The sequence below is a fragment of the Peromyscus leucopus genome, chromosome 17 (genome assembly GCF_004664715.2).
Source record: "Peromyscus leucopus breed LL Stock chromosome 17, UCI_PerLeu_2.1, whole genome shotgun sequence".
Taxonomy (NCBI): domain Eukaryota; kingdom Metazoa; phylum Chordata; class Mammalia; order Rodentia; family Cricetidae; genus Peromyscus; species Peromyscus leucopus.
Genome location: NC_051077.1, coordinates 38,787,632 through 38,803,838, shown reverse-complemented (window position 1 = coordinate 38,803,838; position 16,207 = coordinate 38,787,632). Strand labels below are relative to the sequence as shown.

Here is a 16,207-nt window from a genome sequence, read left to right as displayed (position 1 = left end):
TGCGTTGTATGAAAGAGGTATCTATCCTTAATGACATTAGAGATTTCTGATATCGCTAAGTATCTAATTAGAAGAGTCAAAAGAACCTCTACTGAGTGAAGTCAAAACAAAATTCATAATCTTACAATGTTTTTTAAAAGTGTATGTGCACTTTACAAATATAAAGAGACTAATCCTATTTTTAATTCACTTGTATAAATTTACCTTCTATGTCCCTTCAAAGAAATAAAAACCACTGTAAATTGTCTTAACAATTTGAGCAATGTTCTTATAAAATCAGCCTTAAAATGAGAGGTATAAATTCCTTTGGCTTTACTCTAATAACAGCCATGATTTCAGCAATTCATAAAATAGAGAAAGTTTGATTAAAATCTGAGAATGGGTTAGTTCTACCTTTTATTTTCTCATCACACAGTTGTTGACAGGCATTTCCCAGCTTTACTAGATTTGTGTGTTTTTAAAGTTCTCCTCACGTGAGCTAGAACTACACCTCTTAGGGCTTCTCCAGTCCTGGAAAATTTTCAAATATCTTAATGAAAATAAACCTTTGAAAACTAGAGCAAAATGAGTGAAAAAACTTGCTGACATTATACATTAGTTGTGGTAGCCTGTGTTTGAATGCAGTAAGGTGTATATCAGCAACTGGATACTGGACTTCACAGGGACAGACAGACACGTACATTTAAATTTTATGGATGCCGAAGAAGCCAACTTCAACTTTTAACCTTGTGTCCAACAAAACTAGAGCCTAATTTATGACTACTAAATCTGTTTTTAAGCGTGGCTGCCCCTTTATATATTCTTAAAATTTGTATTCAGGTTCTGAGTGTAAGTGAGGGTCTGGTGAAACCACTGAACTTGGCCCCTCCATGAGTAGAAAGAAAAGTTTATTGGGAATTCAAACTGTCAGGCTGTCTTCCAGAAGACAAAGAGAGTATATAAAATAATAATAATAATAATAATAATAATAATAATAATAATAATAATAAAAAGCAGGAGAGCCTTGCCAGTTTTTAAAAGACAGGTTGTGGGAGGAGGGAGCCTGTAAGCTGGAAACAGCCTAGAGTCAGAGTAGTGAGGGTGGGAGGAAAACAACAGCCCATGAGCCAGCTGTAGGACTTTGATCTATTGGGGCCTTGCTTGAGTTAAGAGGGAACTGGTTCTCATCGCAGGAGGTAGTTGGCTGCAGAGGCGGCTAAGGAAGTAATGACTTCTCTTGACAGACTGAAACCCACTTTACAAGATTGCTGAGGAGCGCTGACTTTAAGTAGCAGTCCTATTTACCCAGTCAGAGTCCAGCCCGAGCGAGCGGAGTCTCCACTGTCATTCAGGACATTGTCAGCAGCACTACTGTTTGGGGACCCACTTTGAACCTAACACTGGGAGAAGTCTAAGTGGGTAAACTGCTGGCCACAGAAGTGGAGAAGTTGAGTCTGAATCTTCAGAACCTACCTAAAACGCAGTAGCGTATGTGCTGGAATCCCTGTGTTTGTACAAGGTAGTTTGTGGAAAACAGTATAGGATAATTCCTGGAGATGTGAGGGTCCACTACTCTGATATATGCAGCTGTGAACAAAAAGAAATAATTTTTAAAAAATGTGGAAGGTAAGAACTGATAATTAAGGTTGTCTTCTAAATTCCACATGCATGCCATGACAAGTGTACCCCTGTTATTCACACATATGCACATACATAAACATACACACATCATACACACACATACAAATAAAAATTTTGTCTGTTGTATAAGCATATGCATATTCAGATTTCTGCCATTGGCATTAATATCTATGCTACTATCACCTAGAATAAGTTACTAATAAAAATGATTCCTAGAAATAAGTAATTTTTTTAAATGGATAATTAATTTTTACTGATAACTGTTTTATATTTTTTTAAGCATGGGAAGAATGTAATATTCTACATTGCCTGGAGTCACAAAGATTCTAAACGAATAGCAACCTGCAGTGGGGATGGTTTCTGGTAAGCACTATATCTGACGGTAGGAAGTGAATCTGTATAGAAAGGATGCCTTGGATCATCTCAGTTGTATATTCTGTTTGCACAATGTATCATTGTAAGTTTATTTAAATCCCCACATAGGCACATGCTCTATTGGTGTGATATATCATTATTAAAGAACAATGCCATGCAAAAGCATTTCAAAATACAAAATGAACCAAATATGGAGTTTGTTTTGTTGAGACAGGGCCTCTTAAGGCTTAGGCTGGCTGTCAACTCCCTATGTAGCTGAGGATGATCTTGAACTCCTGATCATCCTGCCTCCACCTCCCAGGTCTGGGATTACAAGTATACGCCACCATGCCTGGCACAGACTTTGCCTTCTAAATGAAAACACTGAACTGAAAGAACTGCCTTATGGGAACTCAATTTCCCAGAAAATTTAAGAGACACTAAGTAATATAAAATACTCCCAGACTTACAGATTCCACTATTTATAAAAAGATGGAAGCTGTTGAAAACAGGAATATGACCGTGAGGTAAAAGGCCCTCCTGCGGAGCTAATTTCACTATGCTTCAGACATACATGCTTTCTTAATTCTGACAAGCCCCAGGAAAAAATTGAATTTCCAAGTAAAAACCCCTACAGAAACAATTACCTTGTTTTAAGTCAATGCTACTCCGTACTAGGAATGAAGTCATTGAGAGTTGCTCATTGAGGGTGGGGAAAATTGCCTTCATTAGAGTTTGCTGTACAAGGTCTAACTTTTCACCCTTGTTTAGAAAATTACAACTGGAAGAAAAAGAACAAAGGTAAACAAAAGCATACTTCACAAGTCACCATGAGTGACTCTTCTCTGTAAAGAGTAATTTGATCATTGGGATATACTAAACTCGCAAAGACATGCTTAAGATTTCTTAAATTAAATAATCCATAATTAACTTTGCCATGCATCTTCAGGCATTATTTAGCTCCATCTATCAGCATCAGCCATCTCCAGTGTGCAGGCCCCTAGTAAGTTTTGACAGGCCCAATGTGGTTCCAGCATCTTCCACGGAGATCTGGAACAGCTTCTTGTATCTCCAAGGGAATCAATAGCACTTGGATTGTCACAATAATAAAATAGGTTATCAGAGATTATTTCCTGTGATCAAATTATAAAGGATACTTTCCTGCATTAAGGATCTCTGAATTTAAGTTGCATTACTGAATATAGATCAGGGAAAATACTGTAACGTAAGTTTTGATCTTGGCAAAAGAGTATACTGAATGAACTCTATGAATGAGCAATCAAAATAAATCTTAAGCACTTAAATTTCAAGCTGAAAATCTAATACATGTTATATCGCATTTGACAGCACATAAAATTATATTTTTTCTATAATTAAGAAATCTTTTCAACAAAATAGCTTCTGAATCAGTTATCACCTCTAATTTGATCTAAATGGATTATGGTAATTCATATTATGTGAGGTAGACTTGTAATTGGTATCATTTATGTATAACAGTTTTCTCTCACTCACTCACTGTGTGTGAGTCTGGACGTGTGTGTGTGTGTGTGTGTGTGTGTGTGTGTGTGTGAGTGATTCTGTGTGTGAATCTGTGTGTGTATGATTCTGTGTGTATATAATTCTGTGTGTGTGTGTCTGTGTGTGTGTCTGTGTGTGTGTGAGAGAGTCTGTGTGTGTATGTGAGTCTGTGTGTGTGTGTGTGTGTGTCTGTGTGTGTGTGTGTGTGTGTGTGTCTGTGTGTGTGTGTTTCAAGGTCTCTCTGTATAACCTTGGCTGACCTAGAACTTTTTATGTAGACCAGGCTGACCTTGAACTGACAGAATCTACATGCCTTTGTCTCCTGAATAGTGGGATTAAAAACCTGTCCCACCACACCTGGTACCTCTTCTTCCTTTAACTGTTCTTTGCAGTTTGCAGAGATGGCTTTTATCTCAGAATACTGACCCTTGAAAGCTGTACTTCTGACTTTGTTTACCTGATTTTAGTATCATTCGAACCATTGATGGGAAAGTTCTGCACAAGTACAAACACCCGGCTGCCGTGTTCGGCTGTGATTGGAGTCAAAACAACAAGTAAGTTCGCTTTCCCTAAATAACCATCATGTTTCCGAGGCTGAATAAACCTTACAAGCTACTCACATAGATTATACCTCTTCTCCTTGGATATCCCTCCCTTTATCTAGCAAATGAGGAACATTTGTAACTGCCCGTTTGTTTTGCCTGGTTACAGTCCATGGTGCTGTCTTAGATGACTTGCGAATACTGATGTACCACCTTCAAAAGAATTTTATAATACAAGGGAAAGAAAGACACTGCTAACAAAACCACTGAAAATGGGAAGTGAGCCTATTCGATGTGCGACTGCAGGACAGAAATGCGGTCCTTTCTCTGATTTCTTTTAGGCGTCTCTGCAGTTCTGTGTGGGCTTTCTCCCTCCCCAACTTAGGCAGCAGCCTCCCTCTGCATTGCGGAATTTCCCAAGATGGAGAACTTCAGGGGGTGGATGTGAAAGACAGGCTTGCGTGAGAACTACTTACCCTGTCAAAATCAGCTCTCCTTTAAAATTGAATACAAGTAAAATTCCACTAAAATGAGACCTCCAACTGACTGCATCTCAAATGATTTTGCTTAAAAGCTGTTTTTGATAGGGTATAGTATGTTTTAAAAGGAAGCTTTCTTTAGATATGGTCAAAAACAACATGAATTCTCTTATGCTTCCCTGTACTAAATATGGAAAACATAAAATATTAAGAACATACTTCCTGAATCAAATAATATACAATACAAAATAATGGATCTCTGTTTCTTCCAGTAGCTATGACCCAGTCAATAACAGAATTTATTAGTCTATAACTAGGTGATATACAAAATCAGCTGATGGCCAGGCCAAACTTCTCCATCATTCGTCTTGAAGATTAACAGGACTAGCAACAAAAGCTGCCATGCTTTGGGGGTTTTGTTTTTTTGTATTTTCCCCATACCCTGTCATTTCACACTCTATCATAACCACCAATGCTGCCTATACTTAGAAAAGGGAAGCAGAGAAGCAGACGCAATCTCAACAGGCTCAGACTGTTAAAATGACATGACAAGGCGCCCCAACCTTTCCATGGGGTGAAAGTGGATCACATTTAGAGGGGCTGGGGTCACACACTCACACACACTCACACACACTGCCACGAAGTATCAGGTTCGGGCTAAGCACTTTTTTACAGCTGGAGACTATTGCCCAATACAGCCTGACTCAATTCCTCTATCTGAATATCCATATCTCTATATCCCAACATGCCTCTTCCAGATAGGCAGTTTGAGTATTTATGTGGTTGGTTTTGGATTCCTTCAGAGTCCTTTTAGAAGTTACATGCTTTATTCTGTTTGCGGTTTCTCCAGTCACCTGCTGTTTTTCCATCAGCACAGAGCCTGCGCTTTAATCTACTGCTGTTTCAGCCAGTAACTGTGGCTCTGCAGTAATTGGCATACTTTTCTGGCCATGGCCCGGCTACTCAGGCTGCAGCCTGGTGGAAATTTTTTCCTGCAGGCACCAGCTCTGTGGCTGCCACCAAATACAGCTTTGAATTAAATCCCTCTCATTCTATTTATCAATAAGACTCAGGAGTCAGAGGCTAGGTTGAAAACCTAGCCCAGAGAGGTTGAGTAGCAACTAGCTGACCTTCTCTCTTGGCCTGTTTCTCTGAAAGAGACCTGCCTTCTCTGCCAAACAAACAAACAAACAAAACCACCACTAAAAAGTCCCTCCCTACTACTTCCTGTGCATTTCTCTATCATCTACCAGATGCCCTCTGACTCTATGATTACTTTCTGTCAACTACTTGCTAACTCAGCCTCCGGACCTAAGGTTGATTTTATTTAATTAATGCAAATGTGAGCTCGGGTTTCACAGTGTGATTGAATATCCAGCAACAGTCTCCTTGCATATACGGGTTGTGTTGGTTTTAAATAAGTGGTGCTGTTACCAGAAAGGTCACAAGGCACAACAAAACCCAGTATCAGAGCTTTATTAGGAGGAGGGGGCAGGGGACAGAAGAGAGCATGGCCAGGCCTGTGGAAGAGACACCTGAGGAGAAGGGAGAGGGGGGAGGAGGAGAGAGCAGAAGAGAGGGGAGGAGTCTTTGACCAGCTTTTTAAGGATTCTCCTTCACATGTACATGTGTGCTTACAGAGCTATGCCATGCCGATTGCATGACCACACCTCACACATGACGTAATCACGCAGCACACAGGTGACATAAGACATAAGACCCCTTACTTAGCTACTGAACTGCGCATGTGTGGTCATGCAGCTGGGGAAATGGCAGAATCCTAACAGGTTGAACATTTAAAACATGGGTCTGAGGCCTGGGGATCCATCGCAGAGGTAGGGTGCTTGCCCAGCATATATGAAACCATAGTGCTTCTGCTCCCAGTACAAAGAACAAAAAGAAACCACAGATCTGCACACACCATTCTTCTGGGTAGACCCCTGAATATTCTCCCATTGAGTGTAGGATAAAAACGCAAGCTCTCTTTTTAAACTAAAAGGATTTACTAAATCTTGGAAGACAACTGGCGTTGTAGTCTTAGAGACAGCAACTTTTTAGTAATGGATGAAAGATCCATTCTTTCATTCTTCTCCTGGTTCTTCTTCTTAGAAAGTAAAGAGAATCCAGAAGACCTCAGACTCTCTCCTTAGGAGAGACATTTTCACTTTTTGGTGGATGTTTTAATTTTTTTTATTAGCGTATACAGTATTAGATCTCATTACTGCAGTGTCAGACAAATGTGTTTCTCTTCTCTCCTATTTTCTCCCCCATATTCTTGAAACTCATCTTTCTTCTCACCCCTCCCCAAAGCCTCTTTTCTGCTTTCACATCACACTTGTCCTATCAGCTGCCCAGCTCCTTTTTCCCTCCCCTCAAGGACTACCAGATTCATAGCACATATCTACACTCCAGCTTATACTCATCATACTGACATTTAAGCCTAAATTTGAATATGAGGTAGCCAGGGTTACCTGACTTAATACAATACTTTCGAGATCGGTCCACACCAGGCATGACAGCACTACAGATTAGCTCTGTTTTATACGATTTCTGCCTGTGCCTACAATGTGAGCTGTAAGGGAGGACTATATAAAGAAGCCACCAAGATGGTCACTCCAATTTTTGGTGGGAGGTTTATTACTGTGGATAAGAAACATCCAGAGGCATCTGGAAGAGTTCAGAGCAGAGAGAAAAAGAAACAGATTGGCCATGGCCAGGGTTAATGAAGAGGGGATGTGGAAAAACCATGGGAGTTATAACTAGGATGAGTAACTAGGAGGAGGGAAGCCTGTGAACCCGGAGCAGCCTGGGAATTTCGGATAGAGGAAGAGGCAAGGTGGGCTAGTGATGGCTTTGAGATGTGTAACAACTGCATTTGAATGGGAGATCGCCCCAGCCAGCAGGGTCTTCAACAGGGACCTGAAGGGAGGGCCAGAGAATGAGAGGGACAAGAGACACAAAGAATAAGAGCAAGACAGGATGTCTGATCAAGCTCTAAAATTTTATTTTCCTCTTAGGCATATATAGGCGGGGGCAAAGAGGGGTGCAAGCAGGGGGGGGCGGACTTTAATCATGGGTTGTTCAGCTAGCAGGAAATGTTGCTATGGGGCTTATCTATTCTTGCCTAACTGCAGCGTGGTCACTTGATTTCTGAGAAGAGGTTCTGGTATTCATGAGATGAGGTTCTGGTGCTGTGGAGACTTAAGCAAGGCCTAGACTAGAAAAATAGGAGAGAAGCCCAAATATGGCAGCATGTGTGTCGAGGGTCACTTAGGCTTATGGCTCCCATCAGGAGCTGAAGAAGCCTGTAGGCCAGCATGGGCTTTGATATGCTGATAGGAGACCTAGGTATCTGCTAGAGGCAAGGGGATGATTCTTATTGGGCAGGTCGAAAGGGAACCATTTTATAAATGACTAAGGAATGTTTTATCCAACACCAAGAAATCCATCTATAGTCCAGTTTAAACTGAGCCTAGACTCAATTGTGGACCAAGTCAGTGGGCCTGCCCTTTTAGGGACCTGACATGAACCTTGCCCTTCTTTCTCCAAAGCATCCAAGCATACAGACTACCAGTTTCCTGAACTCGCTAGTTGATTTTTTAACTCCAAAATTTCACTCATGTTGTCCCCCTTTATATAACACTTTGTTCTCTGCCATATTCCACCTAAGGTTGGACATACATAATTTCTACCTGGCTCTCAGTACAAAAACTGCTTTGTAAATTTTTATTTTTTTCTTTGAAATTTTTATAGATGTATACAATATATTTTATTATATTTACCACTCACTCACCCTTCCTCCTCCTCCCAGGAATTGCCCATCCCAACTCCACATCTTGCTAACAAATATTGTATAGAAAACTTTTTCATGACTTCAAAATCCTAACAATTTCCTCATAAAATATACATCAGTACACATGATACACTGAATTTTAATTGTGTAATTGAGTACATATTACTATTTCTCCCTCATTGATATTGTTCTAATTTGCTTTATTTTGTTATGATAAAACACCATGACCAAAAGAACTTTGAGGAGAAAAGATACAGTCTATGAGTGAGGAAAGTTAGGGCAGGAATCTGGAAGCAGGAACAGAATCAGACCCTGGACGAAAGCTGATTACTGACTTACTTTCTGGTCCACAGTGAGCTATATTTCCTTTGCAGTCCTACCACCTCCCTAGGACTAGTACTTCCCACCGTGCTGGGCCCTCCTGCACCATTTCACAATAAAGAACATACTCTATAGACATGCCTAGAGCTCAGTTTGATGATGGCAGTTCTTCCACTGAGGTTCCCTCTTCCTAAGTGTGTCAAGTTGACAACCAAGATTAACTGTCACAATTGTGTACAGTCATTAGATATTGAAAAACCACATCGTCCTATCATCTACAAAGGTCATGCTCGAGAACTGTTCAATCAAATCACAAAAAAAAAAGGTGGAGTTGCAAAAAAAAAAATCATAATGTTTTGAGTAACGTTAGGAGTTTGTATCAGGCCACATTCACGGCTATCCTAAGTCATTTGTGGCCATGGGATGAGTGTTGGACATGCCTGTCAGGGTAAGCTCTGTGAGATCACTGACGGTCTTATGTTGTGTTCAGCAGAATATTCTTAGCTAATACAGTCCAAAGTGTGAGAGTTCCCTCTTGTCTCTAGGAGCAAGCGGCTGCTTTAATACTGGGTAGTGTAGCTGCACCTCAGGTAGACTTGTGTCGGGCAGGTCCATGAGTTCCTCGGTTTTGCTTAGCAACCATAGTTCCTGCCCTAGGTCAGTTTAGACCGTCAAGTTTAAGTAGAATTATGCTCTTATTGTGAGAATGAACATGTTAAAAGATTGTATTATATTTCCATGGGATTCTTATTTGCATCTAACGAAGTTTAAACTAGATAGAAAAGCCACCAATGAGGACTGCAAAGGTGAAGGTGACTTACTGTAACAGTCCTGGGCTGCAGTAAGCTTTCTCAGTTTCCTTCTGAGTCTTTGCTCTGTGGACCCATTCCACAAAAAGAAAAAAAAGGTCCATGGTGTATCATAATAATTAGGTGACCGGCAGGTTAACGAATCTCATCACTCATCAGGTGGGACCCTTCTTAAGACAAAATAGTTTGAAAAATGTACTGTTTGAGTGAAGGTCAACTTAGGATCTACAATAAGTGAAGCACAAAATCAACCAATTGACATGGAACACTGAGAATGAACTACATGATTGTTCATTTCTACAAATGAGCAGCTGCATAATTATGCATTATATAATATATATATATTATATTAAGGAAGCAAGAATAGCATCTTTAGTAATTAGAGCTGTGGCATATTTTAAGACTTGCTAGTAGTAATTAATCTTTGATTGTCATATTTTAACATTCCATGGATGGCATTTCAGAGACATGATAGCCACTGGCTGTGAAGACAAAAATGTCCGGGTCTTTTATGTGGCCACTAGCTCTAACCAGCCACTGAAAGTCTTTAGTGGGCACACAGCAAGAGTGTTCCATGTGAAGTGGTCTCCTCTGAGGGAAGGCATCCTCTGCAGTGGTTCTGATGATGGGTATGTATTTCTGAATTCTAGTTTCCTTGTACTTTAAATCATAAGCTTACAATTCCCCAGAAAAGCATATGTTATGTTAACAATTTATGGAGAAATATAAACTAAGTACTTGACACATAGGCAACTAATAAGGAGACAAAATAAGTTCTAAAAACTAAATTAAATCCTATTCTGTTTATACTGCCATTGTATTCCTGATTTTAATTTTCTTGTTTGTTTTGCTCACTGTGAATGCTTATTTTTAGCTTATTATCAAGAATATTCATAGAAAAATGATTGTAAAATGAAAAAAGATTTTAAATAAACCCTTATAAAATGAGATTAAATTATAACATTTTTATGTTTAATGTAAAAAACATTTGTACTCTTATCAAAACTGGAATGAAAAACTGACTATAAACTTTAGCATAAAGAGAAACATTAGAAATAAGAGTAATTTTACACTTTTCTCTATTGACAAGAATTTCTGAAGTCTTATTTATATCATTTCTTTTCCTTTTGAGATTTCTTTAATCACCATTTGAAGATAAAATTATGTTAAAATAATCTTACTTTGTACAAATTAAAGTCAGTTCATAATACCTCCAGATTCATGTTGGATAGCTGAGAATTATCACCTTTGCTTCTTTGGGTTACATTCGATTCAACAAGGAGAAATTATTTGAAATTGTGACTTTTAGTATGATTATTGTATGAAGTTGAATGTACTTTTATTGATGAGATTATTCCAGTCTCGAGACTTTAATATCTAAATTTAATGACTACTATAAGTCTTTACTAAATTCAGCTTGGTTATTCCCATGTAGCCATCACCACTAGCATAGATGACATTTATACATTTCTAATATATGTATCTTTTATTTTTAAACAAGATAAAATATCCTGGGCATCCTAGTTAGTTTTTAGAGATCTAATGGTTCATATTAATTCTTTTTTTTATTTATATACATTCTAAAATATGTTTTCCTTCTGTGATTTAAAATTTTTTTATGTAATGGATTTTGATCATTTTCCTTCCCTTCCCTTCCCCCAGCTCCTCTTTCATGTTCTTTCTCTACGTTTCTCTTCCCAAACAAACATGAAAATGAAATAAAAATCAAAACAAACTGTGGTGATATGTTGTGCACCCCAATATATTGTGTACCCTAATAAATTTATCTGGAGATCAGAGGACAGAGCCAGCCACTAGAATAGACACAGAGGCCAGACAGTGGTGGTACACACCTTTAATCCAATCACTTGGGAGGCAGAGATCCATCTGGATCTCTGAGTTCAAGGCTACCTGGAATGGAACCAGTGTGGTGGCACACGCCTTTAATCCCAGGAAGTGATAGCAGGAAGGTATATGAAGCATGAGGACCAGGAATTAGAGGCTTTGAGCAGCAATTCAGTTGAGATCTATTCCAGTGAGGATTCAGAGGCTTTCAATCTGAGGAAACAAGATCAGCTGAGGAGTTGGCGAGGTGAGGTTGGTTGTGGCTTGTTCTGTTTCTCTGATCTCCCAGCTTTTACCCCAATATCTGGCTCCAGGTTTTTTATTAAGACCGTTTAGCAATTCATTTTACAACAAGCAAATAAAAATAATACAAATATACCAAAAATAGTTTTGTTTTGTTTGTTTTAATTCTAAAACACTGTATTTGGTATCTTAATAAATTACCAGTAAAAGTTAGGGAAAACTATATTGGAATAGATAACTATAACATATTCATTTGTGTCAGCTGTAAAGAGAAAATTCACAACTTGAGCATAAAATGCTTTTTTAAAATTTTATCGTTTTACATATGTATGTATATATACATATATATGTATTTTGCATGCATCTGTGCACCTTGTACATGCTTGTGCCCAAGGTGGCCAGAAGAGGGCATCAAATCACCTGGAACTGGAGTTACAGATGGCTGTTAGCCACCTTGTGGGTGAAAATTGAACCCCATATCTTCTGTGAGAGCAGCTATTGCTCTTAACCTCCCAGCCATCTCTCCAGCCCCATAAAAGGCTTTTTATATATGTTAAGAAATAAGCATTGTGTTGTAATAAAACAATGTTAATATTTGGGATAAATTATAATTTAGACATAAAATTGTCTTTCAGTTCTGTTCGAATCTGGGATTATACTCAAGATGCTTGCATAAACATTCTCAATGGACACACCGCACCTGTGAGGGGATTAATGTGGAATACTGAGATTCCATACCTACTAATATCTGGAAGCTGGGACTATACTATCAGAGTATGGGATACTCGGGAAGGAGTTTGCCTAGACACTGTATATGATCATGGTGCAGATGTATATGGTAAATTTTTTTCCATGTACTTGTTATTTTGATATAATTATGATGCTTATTTTTTGAACAATGAAAGTTTTTTAAACAAGTCACAGCTTTTCATTTTGAAATGATATTATTTCACATTGGAGAATACACATGTCTATTTTTTATAAAAACTATTAGAATCATAAAAAACTAGCCAAAGAAGATGTTACAGATTATTCAAAAGATGACGCTCAGTAGAATGTGGAGCTTGCCCTGCAGAAATTATATTTCTGTGTACATATATAGTATGCACATATATGTGTACACATGCAGGTTGGATTTTGTCACTTCTGTTACTGTGGGGGTCTGTCAGAGGACCAGCCTTGATCTTTTCAAGGGTTCTTGGGTGGAGGACAGAGGAATGATGAAATATTAGGTAGAAAGATAGACATAGATGATGAGGAAAAAGACAGACACGCAAGATAGTTTCGGGGGGCCCTGGGTCAATACCCAAGCTGCTTTCATTTATTCAAAAAACAACACCACAAGCAGACTGCTTTACATGTTAGTTCAAGAAGGCGGATCTCTGTGAGTTAGAACAACTACCAACGGGAGAAGGCACAAAATGACAGACACCCTTCTCCCCCTCCTTGCAAGATCAAAGCACACCGTACCTACTCAGAATACGTCTGAGTGTAGACTCTTCCAAACACCTAGTAACCATGCCTGTGGTCAAATTATCCCATTATGCAGCCCTGCTGGGTAAAGCAAGCCCAGATTCTCTGACCCTGAGTAAGGTCTCAGTAGATTGCCTCTGTGGGTCCCCACACCTTACTCCAGAGGAAATTACAAAATATGAAATTAATAACAGCACAGATACAGCTTATCTACTATCTTACTTAGGATTTCTATTGCTATGATGCAATACCATGACCAAAAAGCAAGTTGGGGAGGAAAGGGTTTATTTGGCTTACACTTCAGCATTGCTGTTCATCACTGAAGGAAGTCAGGAGAGAAACTCAAGCAGGGCAGGATCCTGGAGGCAGAAGCTGATGAAGAGATCATGGAGGGGAGCTGCTTACTGGCTTGCTTCCCATGGCTTGCTCAGCCCACCTTCTTATAGAATCCAAAACCAGCAGCCCAGTCATGGCACCACGCACCATGGGCTGGGCTCTCTCTCCCTTATTGATCACTAAATGAGAAAATGCCTCACAGCTGGATCTCACTGAAGCATTTCCTCAGCTGAGGCTCCTTCCTCTGATGACTCTTAGTGTGTGTCAAGCTAACACACAAAACTAGCCAGTACATCTATCCATTACCTTATGTAGGGGTGTTGTGGGCAATGTTTTTTTCTTGGTTATAACAATTGTTAGTACAACTAAGCTTGGAATAGAAAGCAAATTACCCATTTGTATTTTCTGTTACTCTTAAGTTCTTGCTGGGAGTAAGTAGACAGATTAAGAGTTAAAAATATGTTCTAGGGAAAGTAGACCAAATCCATGCATTCACAACCATGTTTTCCCTCAATAGCCTTCTAGTTGAAGTTGTGTGGCTCTAGCCCTAGTGAAGGACTGAAGGCAGTCAGTGACTGCTGAGGGAGGAAACCAGTTTGTTCCAGGGATGAATATCCAGTAGGTCATCTGATCTCAAGTGGTCAGCCCTAAGCCCATGTATATATGAACAACACTAGATGGGATCAGTAGGCTGTGTGTGTATATAAACACACGCATATATACATATGAAACGATAATTGTACAAGAATACGTCTGAGTCTGAGGAATAAGGAGTGGGAGGGGGAAGGAGTAGAATACTATAGTACTCATTTATAAAATTCCATATATAATATAAAAATATTCTTATAAAATATAGTATATGCATATATAATCCTTTTTCTGATGTCTGAACTTAAAAGTCTCCAGCTTTTCATTTTGAAACTAGAAGTTTCATTTATTCATCTCTTAATTCATATATTTCATGAGCCCAAATGGAGTGACAGTGCACTTATAACTTATCCAAATGAAATTTTGCTCTCTCATAATCATACATTTCTAACTCTATTTATACTAAGCAACGTATTAGCTCCTTGTATTAATTAAATGCAAATAGAAGGTTTGCTCAGAGAGAGAGCCTTTGAGTTACTCACACTTTCTCATAACTTGGATCCTATCATAGTTTAATGGCTTCCTTTTGTTAAAACAGCCTTTTGTTTCTCCTTCAGGTTTAACGTGCCATCCAAGCCGTCCGTTCACTATGGCTTCCTGCTCCCGCGATTCTACAGTGAGACTCTGGTCATTAATACCTTTAATCACCCCTTTACAAATAAATATTCTGGCAGACAGATCTTGGGAAGAAATTATCGGGAACACTGGTATTGAATATGTGCATGCATTTGATTTTACCTTTAAACAAAGTTTTCTAAGAAAAATTTCCTCACTGAATCGTGTTTTTTCCTCAGACAATGCTGTAAAACAAGGCACTCCTCCTCTACTGTGTGGGAAAGTGTCACGAGACATTAGACAAGAGGTAGAAAAACTATCGTGTAACCCTCGAGTGAAAAAGCTAAGATTGTTTTCACAATGTTTATCAGTAAGTATTACAGAAATCATAAGTGGACATTGTCTCCTTAGGCAGAATAAGTCACCACAACTCTTACCTTTAAACTGTAGCATGTTAACATGATCTGTACAATCTTAGAGAGCAGATCTAAAACCAGAAGAAAGAAATGAGAATGTGTACTTAGTTTTCTGTTAATTTTTTAATTTAGGGAACTATATGATAAAGTATCTCTGAGAGGCTAAAATACAGTGAGGATTTCTCTTCTGTGAGGATTTCTCTTTGGTTAGTCCATTCCTACTTCAGCCTCCAGGTGGCAGTGACAATTTGTGGAACTTGGTTGCTGTGATTCAAGGACAAGATGATAGCTTGCTTCCTCAGAACTACTGCAAAGGAATGATGCATTCGAAACACCTGATTAAATTTAAAACGGTAAGTGAAGTATGCAGCATGGTATACACAAACAAAATTTTCCCTGTTGTATGATTAAAAGCAAGACAATCATTGGTAGACTGAAATAAACACTGAGAAGATAAAGTAGTAAGACTAATAATGAAATATGAACTATTTGAGCATAGGTTAAGGTGGCCATATTTGTATAGACTGAATTCCATCGGTCTTCAAGTTGAGTTGGGACTCCATGACAAGTTTTATCTTCACCCTGTTACCTCAGATGGTCATAGCTTAGCTTATGGACTCTTGTGACTATTAGCTACCATGTACCTGAGATATTACATCATTAACAACAAAATCTGATCTGGGAGCTAAAAAAGAAGCAGTAATTTATATATTTTTAATGAATATCAGTGGTTCAGACAGCAAGGAAATCACACTAGGACTCATATATGATGGTTGCCTTCATAAAAAGAGAATTCTTGCCAGGCGGTGGTGGCGCACGCCTTTAATCCCAGCACTTGGGAAGCAGAGCCAGGTGGATCTTTGTGAGTTCGAGGCCAGCCTGGTATACAGAGCGAGATCCAGGAAAAGTACAAAGCTACACAGAGAAACCCTGTCTTGAAAGAGAGAGAGAGCAGAGAGAGAGAGAGAGAGAGAGAGAGAGAGAGAGAGAGAGAGAGAGAGAGAGAGAGTTCTTAAGTCATAAAGGAAATGTCTGAGAACTATTTTACTATTTTAGAAAACCAGGTTTGCATTATAGGAGCCAAAGTAAGCCAGTAATTCTTTACTCTCATTGGAAAGCATTTTTGTATGTCTAAAGAGTTGCATCTCACCACCTTCGGTTTCTGAAATTCTAGATAACCCACACTGCGAGAGAGTAAGGGCAGTGGGATGTACCGCTTCCAAAGTGATTACTCTATGAACTAGTCAAAACATTA

General features: G+C 38.9%; 1 protein-coding gene across 1 annotated transcript in view; it reads left to right on the top strand.

The window, feature by feature from the left end:
* Wdr17 (WD repeat domain 17) overlaps positions 1–16,207 on the top strand; it is a 124,895-nt gene that overhangs the window by 81,678 nt on the left and 27,010 nt on the right. Inside the window, 7 exon segments of the mRNA XM_037211745.1 lie at positions 1,901–1,983; positions 3,960–4,046; positions 9,901–10,065; positions 12,160–12,362; positions 14,539–14,688; positions 14,776–14,906; positions 15,180–15,305. Of these exon segments, the coding sequence (XP_037067640.1) occupies positions 1,901–1,983; positions 3,960–4,046; positions 9,901–10,065; positions 12,160–12,362; positions 14,539–14,688; positions 14,776–14,906; positions 15,180–15,305 (945 nt within the window).